Genomic DNA, 16,741 nt, shown 5'->3' with positions numbered 1-16,741 from the left:
TTATGTTTTGCACGAGTGAATGATGCACATTGACACAGATGGATGGCAATGCATCTGCGGACACTGTCGTTGTCCATGCTGTCAAAAGGAATTCACCGTAATGCAAAGAACGCTACGAAATGTAATGGATTCTTGTAATATGTGTTCTGTTGAGGTTTATTGTGCGCTGCAAGTGAAATTTAGAATTATTTTAACTGTTAAAAATATTTATTTAAGATAAAATAAGAAGTACTTTATTGATCCCAATTTGGGAAATGTTTGCGTTACAACAGCATAAAAAGACAAGGCATTAGAGAAATGATAAAACTACAAATAAACAATTCAAAATGTAAACATCTCAATAGAAATAACATAGCATTAAAAAAGTTGAAAATATACATATTGAAATAAAATGTACAGTAAACATAATATATAGCAGGATATTGTGTGTACATTAAGTGTGTAAGGAATGAATATTACATAGAATATTGATATTATTATTATTAATAATTAGCGTAAAAAAGTAAACATCCTGTATTATTGCGTCCGTGTTAATTTTTTGAAATTCATTTGTATGGAAGAGTTACAATGTTGATGTACATTCAGAGATAGAAATTTAGTACAATAGCTAAATAAAAAAAACACTGTCTCAAAAGACTGAATTTGAGATGAATGAAACCAGTCAATGTGGCAGTGTTTCAGGGCTGATGATAATATAATAGAGTAAACAATAGCTTTAATGTACAGTATATGTTGTGGATGATACAGAGTTGAAATATTCCCTTGTGAGAGACGGGGGTTGTCATGCAGCTATCACTTGAAGCAGCCAAAAAAAGAAGCCGATATGCAGATATAAGATAGGCAGTGTGTGTATAAAACACATTATCTGCAAACGCAGAGATAGTTGAAAACAGCTAGAGGTCTCGCCATGTTCCTCCGAGACATTGCTTAATCATATTTAATGTGCCTTATCTCCAACTATTTTAGGAAGCAAATTGATACCCTCAATTGCGCGAGGCTGATGGATTGTTAATGTGACTATTGTGCCTGATTGTGAAGACAGGAGATGACTGAAAGTGGAGGAAGATTAGTGAGCGCTTTAGTGTTGGCTGTGAATTCTCCCGCACTCTGAGTGCAAGCTGCTGAAACAGACTGATGGACAGTGGAGAGGGTCCGCTTTGTATTCAGGAAAAAGTTGAGTGAAAAATATCCAAGGTCTGAGATGAGTCTGAAAAGATGCAGAACTTCTTCCTCTTTAGGGGTTTTCCCCAAGCTTGCTTTAAAAAATCCCCCCACCCTTGTGGTTGGGAATGCAAAGTTAACAGTTTTACTCCCCCCCCTGAGGCCTGTATAGTCTCTCCTAATCTGTTTTAATGTGTCAAAAGGCTTTCTTCAGAGGCTCTGTGAAATTTCACACTTAAGTTGTTTGCAAAGTCAGTCTGAATTACAGTGTAGAGTGAGGGCTCACTTCACTGAGGGCAAAAGGGAAAACTTTTCTAAAACTGTGTGTGTGTGTGTGTGTGTGTGTGTGTGTGTGTGTGTGTGTGTGTGTGTGTGTGTGTGTGTGTGTGTGTGTGTGTGTGTGTGTGTGTGTGTGAGTGTGTGTGTGGTTAGAGACCGCTGTGTGATGCTTTATCTGAGCTCGGACCTCTAGATACAAACTGGCTTCACAAGCAGACTGTAGGATTAGGAACGATGTGGTCTTCATCTCTGTGTGCATGATAACCAGCCTTTTCATTATTAAATTGTTATTGGTAATAATGCAATATCATATTGTACCTTCAGTGGAAATAAATTGTGATATGACTTTATATAATCCTGCCAAATAGATCTTAGTCGTAAAACTAGCACAATTAATTATAAAAACTTTTTTAACAACATACCAAGTTTTCAAATTAAAATGATGAAAAAGTATCTAACGATGATTGTGTTATAACCAAATAAAACAATATTTAGTATAAATATTGAATTTGGTATATCAAAATCTGTCAAAATAATGTTAAAACAAATATTATATGATAAGGATCTTGTTAAACCTATATTACTTTCCAGGTTTCTATGATAAAGACATTTATTGAAACCTCTTCAAATATAACCACACAAAGTGCAAACGGGAAGCAATAAATACGCTTTATCAATACAAGAGGAGAGTGACAGAGTGCTCCTTATTGAGTCAGTTTACATAAACACAGGAGAAAACAGATGTGCAGTGACGGAACAGGAAGCAACCATTTGAAAATGAATAAGATAATCGTCTTTCTCTTTAAGCAGAGAGTGGCATTATCATCGCATATTGTCCTATCATACCTGTGGAACACATGATGTTGTCTGAGACGTCATAAGCGCTGACAGGACCGAGGCGTGCAGCAGCCCAGAGCTTCAGTTCATTAACAAATCTCCAGCAGACAGTTTTGTTCAGGTTATATGCCTTTGATTAGTTTCATCACCCTCTAAAAGGCATGAATCTATTCTCTTTATGTAATTTGTGGAAAATGTACCATGACAGTGTAATTATTTTCAGGGGCCAATTTGCATTTCCACTGCTTTGCTAACTAATCGCTACTGTACGTTTTAAGGCCTTAAAGATACATTAATAATCTAGAGTATTTAAAACCCATGAAACATTTAAATTAAGTCATTTTACTTCCTAAAGGGCATCGAAGAGATTTTTCCATACATATGCAGACAGACACACTTTTTCAAATTAACATCAGCATTAATCACTGAGACAGGAATCGGAGTGAGAGCAGAACATCTCTTCTGGAGCTCTGAACAGCTCCTTAGGCCTCCCCTCTCACTTCGATTAGATGGATTTAGACAAAGTTGATGCATGCACCTCCAACCAAAACTCAGAAAAAAACCAAAGGCAACACATTATTAGGATCACGGAATTTCACTGCATACTTCTACTGATTAAATTCTAACAAAGGGTCTCTCAGTGTCTGGTTATGTGGTGCGGCAGTGCAGAGGAACAGTTATATGGGGCATTGCTCTGCAGCATGCTTTGATAAACTTTTAGGGGAAATCAATTGAAATTGTTGCTCTGCCCCAATTTAGAAGAGACCCCATCAAAGTGAGTTGCAAAAGGTCTAAAGACTACAAGTGTTCACTTTTGTTCCCGTAGTGCTGTAAATTTAGTAATTGACTCAGATTGTTTGGCTTCAGGCAGTAACCTAATAAGGCCATCCAAGGTTAATGATAGACCCTTTTTAGACTGGCTGAATGTCTGACACCGATATATAGTGGTGGTGAAAAACAATTATTACTTACATGAGAGACACTTAGGGTAGAAGCCTCTGACATCAGAGTGAAACATTGTTATTCTGTGAGATACTTGCTGCTGTATTCTCCGTTAGTTTGGCCCTTGCATCAAACGTAACCATCGGACATTGGATCAAAATGCCACAACTGTTCCGACGGTAACAATCCCTGCAGTGGCTTGTGTTGCTGCTTTACAGCCGTCTCTTCCCAGGAACACCAGCGCCACAAATCTCAGTGATTTAACATCCTTCCCGTCCTAGCAGCTGAAGTCAGCACAAGTGTCAAGTGCCATTGCCAATCTGCTGTCATGGCGTCCTCTACCAAACAATTTATCCCTTCCTCCCAGGCTTTATTAGCTATAGATTATGGGTGCTTGTGGTTGGTGTAGAGCATCTGCTATCGAGGTAGCCTTGTAATTGGCTCTGGGGAGGCAGGGTGCATCATTTGAGTGTAAACCACAGTATCAGTTAATAGCTGTTCAATACAGCTGTTTTCAGCTGGTCCTGTTGTGTTCTCACCAATGCTGGCAGCATGGCTCCAGAGATCAGACTGAAAATAAGCACACCATTGGATTCTATGAAAGCCAAGCCATTCATGCTTTTCAGTGAGATTTTCTCAAAGATGTTTGGAAGGATTGTCATGAATTTCGTGACACACAATAATGAATTGATATTACTTTTGTGATCGTTGACTTTTCATCAAGCATCATCATCAGGTCATCATTGAAGATCTTCCACGCTTTATCACCAAATATCTGCACAATTAATAACCCATCAGTCTCTGCAATGCTTTGTATTTATTCCTTTTTAGTCAATATTATAATGCTATCATGATGATGAACATTGTAGAATCTTTGGATTTACCTTGGGAGCATATTGACATGCTGACATTAGCATTTTAAATGTTTTGCTCTAGATTGCCAGCCCGGACGGGTTTTTATTGATTTTCCTGCGCTGTAGTCCTCCGGCTGTTTGTTTAACCAGAGCCAAACTCTTGTGCTGTCTTTCAGAACTCTGTCCCCTCTGCACCCTCCACCCCCAATGTTCCAGTGACTGGTTACAAGCGTATGGTCATTCCAACGCAGCCACCTCTGACTGCCACCAAGAAATCTACACCCAAACCTCAGGCCCCAGGAGGAGGCTTGTCTACCCTCCCTTCTTCTGCCAGCCCGTTGACCAAGCCTCAAGTCCAAACAGCTCCTCAGCCGGTGCCAGCCTCCTATGCCACAGCCTCAACCCCCAGCCAGCCCACCTTCAATGTCCAAGTGAGGTCCGCCCAGCCCGGCCCCCAGCATCAGGCCCCGATAGGGCACCATTATGGCCAGCAACCCATTCGCAGCCCTGCACAGGTGCAGTACATGCCTGCCCAGCCCAAAGGTCCGGACTTTGCCTATGGACCACCACAGCCTGGCTTTTCCCAGATGGCCCAGGGTGCATATCAAGATCAGCACCATCCAGGAGTTCATCAAGTGGGTGGTTTAAGCTCCAGAAGAGCTGAGCCTGCCCCTGCCCAAGCATACCAGCCACCAGGCCCCAGAAAGACCTACATCACAGATGTTCCACCAAGCCTGGCTGCCTACACTGTTGGACCAGCTGTTCCACCAAAGGTAAGAAAATGTTATCCCTCATAAAACACCATATTCAACCTTCACTCCTTTATTCTGTCGTCCCTTTTTTTAAAATCATTTTTGGGCCACTTTACATTCTCAAAAATGGCGACATTGGGCTACACGGAATAGCCAAGCCATCAGTTTCCCCAGCCTCGTCTCCCAGCTCCTTCTGGAGAACCTCAAGGCGTTCACAGGGCAGCTTGGATGGTTAATCCCTCCAGCTTTTTCTAGTATAGCCCTGGGGCTTCTTTCCAATTGGACATCCCTGGAATGCCTCCACAGGGAGGAGTGTGTGAGCCGTCCTGATTGGGTACTTGAACCACCTCAACCTGCTCTTGTTAAATGGAAAGCGTAGCAGTCTTCAAACCTCTCTGGAATATTTTAGCTCCTCTGAAAGACTGAGCCCAGACACCATGGGAAGAAAACTCATTTCAGACACTTATGCAGAACTTTGTCCTTCAGTCACTACTCAAGTCCTTTAGTTGGTAGTTTGAGAATGTAGAATTTGAAGGTAAATAAAAAAACTTTGGTTTACTTCAGTACAAATTCTGCACCTCTCCTTCCATCCACCTGTTCATAACGTGTCAAAGCAGAGGTGGTCAAAGACCAGGACTGAAAACATGAGGTTTGTCAAGCTGTGAGGCCAAGAATAGCATCTTTATCATAAACTATTCGACAAAATAGAGATCTGTGTTTGTGTGTGTGCGTGTGGGGGAGGGTGTATTGCAGTTGAGCAGTTGAGTGTAAAGTATGCATACATATATGCAGCATCACATGGCAATGCAGTGGGGAGCTGCTTTCCATCTTCCTTTGAGATCAGCAGAATAAACTGTTGTTTTAACCTTTATGAATTTTTGAAAGACTTCTCGGGTATACACCATCCAATTTCATTTGTTTCATGAACAGCTGCTCATATTGTACTGTATGCTTGTACCCACTTTGCATTTGAAATCTAACCCTATTACTTTCAGCTAGTTAGAATTTCCCTTCAATTCTGTAAATATGGAACATGTCCAAATGTTATAATCTATCAAAGGTGTGAGCAAGCTAAGAAGCTGCAGTTGCTTATGTAAGAGTAAATAATGATTGTACGGCCTGAGTTATGCAACTTTGTTAATGTCTGCAGGTCTTCAATCAATGCAGAGGTCAACTGCATATTTAAGACCCCTTTACATGTTTATTGTTCAAAAGATAATAAGGTCAGCCGGAGACAGTGTTTTCCAGCAGCTCACTGCGCTGAGATTTTCAGGAAGGCTAACTTCAGCTGGCTGACATCAGACTAGATATTTTATTAACCAACATATTTTTTGGGCTTTTTGCCTTTAATCGGATAGGAGAGTGACAGTAAAGTGGGAGAGAGAGTCGGGGTGGGATCCGGAAAGGATCATGGGTCGGGAATCGAACCCGGGTTGCCGGCGTACGGTGCAGGTGCCCCAGCCAGTGGCGCCACGGCCGGGGCCTATCTACCTATTTTTAGTCATTGTGAGTGTTCAATGATGAAAGGACCTCTCGGTACTTTGAAACACAATGAAATCTTTATTACAGAACAGTACTTTCGCAATGGTACTGGCGGCTAGTGGCTCTCGTCCTGCGGGTGAAGGGAAACAGTCCTCACTCAGGCCCCCATCTACTGCAACAGACCAGAACCAGGTTACGACCATGACTTTAATCAGTGCCTGATTACCTGATCCCGATTAGCTGTCTGGCCTCGGCTGAGCCACTCCTACCACTCCAGCAGCCGGCGCCCTAACCACACCCCGCTGCCACATACCCCCACCGCCCGACTCAGGCCAGGACCTCGCCGGCCGAAAGCCGACTCCCCCCCTCCACCGAGCAAGAGAGGAAATCAGCCACGACCATCTGGCTACCCGGCCTGTGGATCACCTTGAAGCTGAAAGGCTGTAACGCCAGATACCACCGAGTGATCCGGGCGTTGGCATCCTTCATGCGGTGGAGCCACTGGAGCGGGGCATGGTCCAACCAGAGGGTGAAAGGGCGCCCCAGGAGGTAGTAACGCAGGGTGCCGACCGCCCACCGTATGGCGAGGCACTCCTCTTCCACCGCACTGTACTTCACCTCCCGCTGAGCGAGCTTATGGCTGATATACAGTACGGGCGGTCGATCCCCTCCACCTCCTGGGACAAAACGGCCCCCACCCCACTGTTCGAGGCGTCGGTCTGCAAAACAAAGGGGAGAGAGTTAGGTGTGTACAGCAGTGGCTTTCTACAGAGGGCTTTCTTAACCCTCTCAAACGCCAGCTGGCACCGCTCCATCCACTGGACAGTATCTGAAGCACGCTTTCGGGTCAGGTCGGTCAGGGGACTGGTCAGCTCAGAAAAGGACGGAATGAACTGCCTGTAGTAGCCGGCCAGCCCCATGAACCTCCTGACCTCTTTTTTCGTCTTGGGCCTGCCTCAGGGACTCGAGCACTGCCCCCACCTGCTGCACATGCTGCTCCCATGTCTCACTGTGAATGATAACATTGTCCAAGTAGGCGGCAGCATATGAGGAGTGGGGACGCAGGGCCCAGTCCATGAGCCGCTGAAAGGTGGCTGGAGCCCCAAACAACCCGAAAGGAAGCGTAACAAATTGGTACAAACCATACGGAGTGGAGAAGGCCGTTTTTTCCTTAGACTCTTGCGACAGGGGAATCTGCCAATAGCCCTTGGTTAAATCCAGTGTCGTGAAAAAGCGAGCCGTGCCTAGCCGATCCAGGAGTTTGTCGACCCGGGGCATTGGATAAGCATCGAATTTGGACACCTCGTTAACCCTGCGGCAGTCCACACAGAAGCGGATGGACCCGTCGGACTTCCGTACCAGCACGACGGGGCAACACCATTTCACCAAATGTCATTGTTAATATTTGACATTCATTTGGATTGAAGCCTGGCTTCTGTCTACCTCTGTCTGCTATCATGTTTGCTTCATAGTGCATTTTCAAACACCTTCATAGGTGTACCAATAAATCCCATGCAATAAAATACCCACTAACAAAGAAACACATTTATAATATGTTTAAAAGGCATTGTATTTAATCATAGCGGAATGAGACTGTCATAGGCTTGGCCTCAAGCCTTCAAAAGCATTGAAAGACGTTAAACCTTTTTATAGAAACTGGGAAGAATTACAAAGTACTGTCATCTCTGAGAACAGAGCAGTCAATGCCACAGAGACATCTGTTCTAATCTCGATACGTTCTGCCGAAGACAATCGCTGGAAAGTGCAAGGCCCTTGAGTTTTCTTTAATTCAAGGATTTTATGCTGGTTCAAAATACAAACTGGGCCTCCCAGCCTCTGGGAATATCTAATCAAGGACTGTACTTTACTAAATACAAATTAGCTTCAACATTGCACAGAGTATCTTAAAAATAAATCTAATTATATTTGTTTAGAACAAAAGTCTACATTTTGCTTGAAAAGCTCGCTTTGGTCCCAGGATGAAGCATTATTAAAAAACAAAAGGTGGCGTTTAATAGATTTGTGAGCATCTCTTTGATTTCAGATAAAAGCAAATCACTAATTTTACAGATATAGCGTGTAAGCTATATATATTTGTCTTACTTTCCCCAGGATATTCTGCAGCAGGATTATGGGCTCCGTGCCTGCTCCCCTGTGCTTTATCTGAATCCTTTGAAAACATGTTGGGAAACTCGATGCCACATTCAGTCCGCTGCTGCTGAGACTGTGGTGTCACATCGTGTTTGACCCCCCCTCCCTTACATCTTTTGTATCCAAACCTTAGCCATAATCTGACTTTTTGTTTATTTCTATCCAGTACAGCAGCTATTTAATGCCAAATTAAGCCAGACACTATAAAAGCAAGATTATACTGAAAGCAAAATCTGTCAACTCTGCCTTTGTGATCATCACTCTGCGCGACCCGATGTCGTGACATGTTCATAACCCCTCATAAATGATAATAAATCCACTTTAAAGAAGTGGGCTGTGCCTCTCTTAATCTGTTGTGTAAATAAACCAAAACATAGTCAATTAAAGGAACTATTTACACATTTGTCCGTCTTCAGTCGCAGAATTAGTGTTTATTTTATGTAGCACCCAAGACTCTCTTAGTAGGGGGTCTGTGACTTTGATTGAGGACTTTATTCAAGAGATCATCCCTATAATTATGGGTATTCATAGAAGGTCAGTGTCATTAGAAGTCCAACAAGAAGTCCTTGGATGAAATTCTATGATCTAAACTTGTTCTGATGAGCTTGCCTGATCTTTCCCCCCACCTCACTCTTTGTCACCCCTGCCGCCCAGCAACCAGTCTTCCCAACGTGTCCTTACTCCCGTAGAATGGAGGTGTAAGAACAGCTTTTCACATCAACAGGCTTCAAGGATGCCTAATTACCCAAATCCAGCTCTGTTTGATCTCTATTGTAGTACAAAAAAATCACAGATTTCATGGCTGCCGGTTAACATACCAATTTCCACGAGTCTCTCCGCCTATCCTGAAATTGGAGGAAAGCTAAGCTGGATGATGACTTGTGTTATACTGAGCTTGAGTGACGTTTGACAGGGGAGGATTATTTTTGCACTGCTCAATCTCTGCAGCCAGTTAAAGCCCCCTCGAAGGTCAATGATGGTTTCAACTGTCAAACATGTTTAAATATCTGGCATTTCTCTGCCTTCCAGTCTTGGCCACTTTGCCTTTTGACCCTCAAGAGAATTTGCATATGGTGCCATCAGGACGTGTCCAAAAGATCATGTTTACACATGTGACATGGCATGGCATTGAGCATAATTTGTAATTAAAATTGTAAAACTGAATTCCACCTCAAGAAGAATGCATTTAGAACTACCTGTGAAAATCTATTACAACAAACAATGCACTGGGGGTCAGTCAGCTGTTCAGCTGTGAGTGTGAGGTAGTGTGGTCGTCTTCCAATCATAAGGTTGGGGGTCCAATTCCAGCTGCAGTCAACATGACAAAGACTGGTGCATAAATGTGTGTGAATGTTAATTTCCTTGGGCAGGTGAACTTGCGTCTGTATGAATGTGTTAGGAAGAGCGAAGCAGGCAGGACCCAAATGCAGGGAAGACACAGGGTTAAACTAAAAAATACCTTTATTTCAAGGCCTAAAGAACTAAACAAACTGATCGGAACTCTCTTCTAGGATAAAACATCCCAAATCAATGGAGGATCCTACAACAAGTGAAGGACAAACAGAACTTAAATACAAGAACAGTGATCACAAAGACAACACACAGGTGGGGAGGGGAGACACACACAGGAGCACCAGGTGAACACAATCAGGTAATCAAACAAGAGGGGAACACAGACAGGAAGTAAAACCGGAAATAACTAGAGTGCACACTTTTCAAAATAAAACCCAGACAAACAGACAAGTCGTGACAGAATGTGTGTGAATGAGGTAATGCTGACGTAGAGGTAAATGTTTCCCGAGGGGTCGTACCGACTGGACTAGATAAATGCAGTCCATTCCTATTTTACCACCTTCAACTGTATTGCATCATAAAAACCAGCTCCTTGCTTATGCTAATTTAATATGTTTCATCATGGAAATGCCAACATGCTTCTTAACTTTTGTGCAGATCAACCAAAATCAACAAAGCATATTGTGTGTGGCTAAATAATACAATTTCAGTCAATTTCCTCTCATTTGTATTAAGGGCTTTACTGTAAAACAAGGAATACAAATACCAAAAGAATCCAATACATGAATAATGCAATTATTATGATGATAGCAATAAAAACATACATTTTGAAGTTCTAAAGAAATACTCAAATATGACTTATGTCACCTGAGAAGCAAAAACTAGCTGTGAGTTTACAGGCTCATAGTTTGAAATGATGAGATAAGACACCCATACTAAACCAGATACTGTTAATAATCCTACCCACGACACCAGGAAGGGTTTATAAAAGGATCTGTAATTTAGAGTCATTCAAGGGCAGGACATTTTTCACCTCCATTCCTCATCATCATCATCAAGCCAGGATATATGACTGAAGTAGAAGCAGGCATACCTTTGTACATATTATTCATATTAAATGAAATCAATCCTACTGTATGTCACTGAAGATATGCCCTAGACTAGAGGGTTGCATTTGCAACAGGAATGAAAGGGGATCCATGACAGACCCCCGGGGTGGCAATGACTGTAACTTGGGGTTTTGTTTTTCTACGGAAACTACCATTCGTAATAATCTACAGTGTCTGCATATCACAGTGCAAAGGGCAGTTGTTTCAGTTCGAGGCGTTTACATACATGGATCAGGTGTGGACACCTGCTGTGCTCATACTGGGGCATTCTCCTCAGCTGATTGACCCCAGCTGCCCTGCACTTAAGAGCTATGAGCAGCTCTTTAAAAAGCCTCAGACGGAGTGCAGGGTTACCAGCTCTGCTCCAGATAACCAAAGGATTGTGTGCTCGGTGCAGAGTTACCACGTGGAACTACAAAGTGAGAGCCCTGGGCTTTGACGAGATGAAGACGTGTTATCTGCAGCCCTGTGATCTTTCTGTTTGTAGATGCACCTTGAAACAAATTGCACTTTTTTCTGCACAAAACAAACACAATGGGTATGTATTGATAGACGCCTCGATTGACAAATGTTAATTGCCTTTTAAATAAAAGATAAATCGGACATTTGTTCAAAAAAATGTATTGCTATAAATCCATTCCCGATACATTTTCATTTCTCTCACAGCACCACCGAACCATTGCAATAAATGCACCTCCACATATGTTTCTGTATTTGGTTTTCTTTGGTCTTATGTACAGAATTTCCCTCTGGCTACATGAAAAAGAAAGAAATACTTCTTTAGAATATTTTACTGCTGCTTTCTATTTTTGCTAAACCATAAAAAGCAGCCTTTTAAAATGTTTCCGTGCACCCCGACACATTTGTTTATTTGCCATTCACATGCCACTATGTTTGGGACAACGTCGGGATTTCTATTTCTGTGAAGCAATTTCTGCCAAATCAATGTTAAAGCCAACACTCGTGTGTGTGTGTGTGTGTGTGTGTGTGTGTGTGTGTGTGTGTGTGTGTGTGTGTGTGTGTGTGTGTGTGTGTGTGTGTGTGTGTGTGTGTGTGTGTGTGTGTGTGTGTGTGTGTGTGTGTGTGTGTGTGTGTGTGTGTGTGTGTGTGTGTGTGTGTGTGTGTGTGTGTGTTCCATGCAGTTTCTCCGACAGTGATATTGTCTTTTTTTTTTTTTTTTTTAACTTCTTTTTATTGAAAAATATAGGTTATAAACAGAGACACATCAGTACAGTTACATGAGTTTTTGTTTTTTTTACACACAAGAATCCCCCCCTCCCATCCCATCCCACCCTGACTGGACCAAATAATAAAAATAAAAATATATATATGTATATAGAAGTTTTACAATACAGATAGTTAGAATGAAAAAACATACTTGAAATTGAAACATAAACATACAAATATGATTTCTGTGAAGAATGGCACGCTTTCAAAGCTATATCATGACAACCATTGTGATTTATATAGTCAGGTGTTTACAGTGTAGCTTGAATATAGAGGTGGGGAAGTAATTACTGTAGATTCAGCTAAAATGTCCACTCACTACATCGGTAAGGCTTGGAGGTTACTAAAATATGACATTAGTGATCCCCACACTGAGAGGAATTTGTTAGAACCTCTTATTGTGAATTTGATCTTCTCCAGGTGTAAAAACATCATTACATCTTTAAGCCACTGTGCTGCAGTGGGTGGAGCGCTTGATTTCCAAAGCAGTAAAATTTGCCTACGTGCCAATAAAGATACAAATGCTATGATGTTGAGTTGTTTTCGTGTCAAGTTTGTTTCTACGTCAGGTACACCAAATATGGCAATCATAGGGCATGGTTCTAAAGTCGTCTCTAGAACTTCAGATAATACATCAAATATAGTTGACCAGTATCCTACTAATGTATTGCATGACCAAAACATATGTGTCAAGTCAGCTACATTAACATGACATCTTACACATTTGCTATCTACATTAGGATAGAAAGAGGATATCTTAGCTCTACACCAGTGTATTCGATGTACAACCTTGAATTGGATTAAACCCAGTCTTGCACAGGAAGTGCTGTTGTTCACTCTTGTTAGAGCTTTAGTCAGTGATATTGTCTTTACATTACAATTTAAAAAGACTAAAGAGTCATTATTCTGAAGAAGCACACCTACATATCTAAGCTGCTCTGCCCTCAGCAGCATCTCTGTTCTGAGACTGTATAAAGTACCAGGGATTCTTGAGACAAGGGACAAAATGGGTTTTTAATTTCTAAAAATAAAATGTTGATTTTTCCAAAATATATCTATATATTATATTTGTCCCAGGTGCTGGCCTTTTGATGCTGTTGGAATACAATCTCCCAGGTTTAACATTTTAAACATTTTTTTCATGTTTGCTGGACAAGCCTGGGATTTTGTCAACACCGTAAGACACAAAGAAACATAGAAATATGTATTTTGAATAAACTTATTGCAGTTATTTTGACTACTGGAGGTTATTTTAATCTGTGTTATTCAATCCATGTTTTTAAACTAATACTATTACTTTAAAATATATATATTATCAAGCTGCCAATTATTATAACTGGGGAAATATACATGTTCACATTTATTTTTTAATCTCAAAAACAAACAATGTTAGTCAGCAATACAGAAATTACACATTTATTTAGGAAATGCAGTGCTTTTGTTGAGATAATGTGAGAAAATGTAATAAAATATCTTTTTAAAAACAAAAATGAACAGAAAACTCATCTTATGGAGTTGACCAGCTGTTTACGGTGTTGACGCACATCTTACGGTGTTGACGAATTAGAAGAGAACTGGAGATAACTTCATTTAACATGGCCATTGAACTTCAAAAACTCAACTTTTCAATTGTAACATTTCAGGATAAAAGGCCATTTAATATCAATCGTTATTTTTGCACTCACACCCACTTTAAAAACAGGAACTTGGCAGTAGGCATATCGGATCTCTTGAAAAGTCCATAAACTCATATCTGATCTATTGAACAGTCCATAAACTCATATTGGATCTTTTGAACAGTCCATAAACTCATATCAGATCTCTTGAACAGTCCATAAACTCATCAAATTTACAGATCATGGAGAAAAACACTAAGAATATTCATTTAATTCAGCCTTTGGAAATGGAAAATTCTCTGTAAATCTTGAACTCATCTTATATCATGGCATGAATTTAAACACCTGGCAACAACCGATTGAAAAGGTCCTCATCTAGGAAGTCCATGACCTCTGAGGAGAGCTGGTAGATATCCCTTGTGCGGCTTGTGCGGACTGGTAATGATGGGTGAATTTTGACTATGATGTCAGTAGATGGAACATAGCAGACATCCTGGCACCCTTGTTTCCTTTGGAAACGACTACATGGCCCATGAGGGTGGAAAAAATCCACTTGAACATCCCCTTGTTCTTGATCTGTTTTAAGCACTTTAGCCAGCCACCAATTGTAGTCATAAACCACAGCAAGCCAATCCTCTGTGTTGATGTCACTCGGCCCCACTGCTGACATTAAGCCCTCAGGTGCTCTGGTCGGCTCCTCCTCCATTGCCTCCACTAACATGGCAAGAGGACTCTGAACAGCCCGATGCTCATCTGCATGCTGTGGTGTGTGTGGTGTGGTGTGGTGTGCAACTGGATTGTGGTGGTGTGCAACTGGATTAAAACAGCGGCAGATTTGTGGCTCATTACAAAAGCATGAACTATGCCTACAGTAGATGGTATTGCCCCGAGCCACCACTTGATGAACCTTTCTTGTTCCTGAGATGGGTCGTAGGGACTTGGGGAGGACAGCATCATAAGCCAGGAAATCATCAGTGCTGACATAGTGTAGGTGGACTCCACTTAGCCTGCTGGACACAAGCTGATGAAAAGTCATGCCATTGACGATGTCCACTCCTCCAAGAACCATTCTGTCAGCACACCGCTTAACTGTTGCCCCAATACCATCCGGGGCGCCCTTTCCGTGGGATGTAGGGAAGAAGTTCCATGTTACATTGTTGAACCCCAGTCGAGGAGGGATGGTGGAGAGGAGGAGAAAGTTCTTTTTATTTTTGTATTGTTTACTTGGACCATCAGACCAAAAGTGAATTGTGTCAATGTGGGGGAATCTGGTATGAATGTCCTTCAGAACTTCATCCATGTAGGTCCATATTGCTGCTGCGTCTTGGCGCTTGGACTCGGAAATTGTGCAAAAAGCTTGTTTTTCTTGCTTGGTGTAAAACATGCCTGTATGGAGCGTTATCAGTGGGAGATTTTGGCCATAGTGGCAGGATTGTACTTCGGAGCTGTATTTGCATTTCCATGCTTCAGAGAAATCGATATGCACAATCACTGTTCTTTCATTGCAATTTTCAATCATGTTTCGGTACTCTTTGGATTGATTTTGAACAAGATGGACATGGGTGGTTGTTTCGTTTCTTAATTTGTCTTGGTAGAGATCCATCAGCTCCGACAGAGTACCCGTACGTTTCTGTAGTCTGGTATGAAAGTGAACTCCATCCTCTGTTTTCTCTTCGACCCGTTCCCACTGCTTCCAGTCCACTTTTGTTTTCCCTTGCTCTAAAGGCAGACTTGATGATTTGTGAAGGCATCTTGCACAGGTGCGCAATAGACACGATTCACTTGGTGGAGAACAACAGACAAGCTGAAAACTCTCTTTAAGCTTGCTGGTTGACACAGCCTGGAAAGATTTCAAAACATCAAGCATGAGCGTGGCGTTTTCATGGATCTGGCACTGACAAGTGTTTCGATCTGAGGTTTTGGGTGGTGTTATGTAGAAGGGACGTAGTGCACAGAAAGAGGAATAACTCAGGCGAATGCTGGGGTTTTGCTCAGTATATGACTGGTGGAGATTCTGCATTGTGTCTGTCATTACCATCCTTTGACGTTTCACTTTTTTTCTTGTGATGGTGTCTTGCTTGTCTGTCGTGATTCTTGAATTGTTTTCAAAAAATGTGTGAACCACTGAGGAGATTGTCTGGAGGTAACTGGGCTTTCTTTGGATTGGTGTGTTTTCTCTGAGTGTTTTGTAGCTAAGGCCAAATTCACGAACCTGATGCATCAGGCGATACTTTTTGAGGATTTTGCCAGACAATGTGGTGTGTGGATGCCGTGGTGTTGAATTAAATGGGCAAATGATACATTTAAATCCCATTTGTCAACACCATAAGGTAAGTGGTCAACTCCATAAGACAACATTTCTTACGGAGTTGACGTCTGATGGAATCTTACGGAGTTGACGATATCTTCAATTTTTCATCATAACATGTGATTTCTTTGCAGAAGCCATCTTGTTTATCACTAGCTGCTAGTGGCCTCAACAATAACGTTATATTAAACTTTTATTTCTTGATAAAATCACATAAACCTTGAATTTTATCGACCATGGTGTTGACACTCTATGGTTGTGACATAGCTGGTTTTGTAAAAGAAGATAATTAAGGAAAAATATGAGAAATATTTACTTACCAGAGCAGTGGCCTCATGGCATGTCCACCAAACAGCAAGTGGAAAAGGGGTCCTTAGAGTATGAGTTGGCAAATATAATGCCTGTTTTTTTGCATTTTTAGAAAAATCTTATGGTGTTGACAGAAACTCCGGACGCGATTTCAATCACGTAAAAAGTACATAAATATATATTTTTAATTGTAAATTTCTATATAGTTTGAATAATTACTTAAAATACATGATCACAGTAGCTATTGTGTTTGTTTTATTTTAATTTTAACAATTATTTAAGTATTGTAAAGTCATGGAACTTGCTTTCGGACAAGGGTATTTTGGGGTTCAGGCAGCACACTAGGTGATGTAAAATAAAATATATGTGTAAAAAAGCATTAATTCACATTTTGTGGTATAAATAAGTTCTTGTTTTATTG

The 16,741-nt window shown here is 41.4% G+C and overlaps 1 protein-coding gene across 7 annotated transcripts in view; it reads left to right on the top strand.

Annotated features, from left to right (window-relative positions):
- lpp (LIM domain containing preferred translocation partner in lipoma) overlaps positions 1–16,741 on the top strand; it is a 143,791-nt gene that overhangs the window by 72,551 nt on the left and 54,499 nt on the right. For all 7 annotated transcript variants that reach the window (XM_063891009.1, XM_063891011.1, XM_063891010.1 and 4 more), the window contains one exon: positions 4,250–4,846. In XM_063891009.1, the coding sequence (XP_063747079.1) occupies positions 4,250–4,846 (597 nt within the window). The remainder of the gene's footprint in view (positions 1–4,249; positions 4,847–16,741) is intronic.

The sequence above is a fragment of the Eleginops maclovinus genome, chromosome 9 (genome assembly GCF_036324505.1).
Source record: "Eleginops maclovinus isolate JMC-PN-2008 ecotype Puerto Natales chromosome 9, JC_Emac_rtc_rv5, whole genome shotgun sequence".
NCBI classification, from domain to species: Eukaryota; Metazoa; Chordata; class Actinopteri; order Perciformes; family Eleginopidae; genus Eleginops; species Eleginops maclovinus.
Note: the sequence above shows the minus strand (reverse complement) of the source record. Positions and strands in the feature narration are given on the sequence as shown.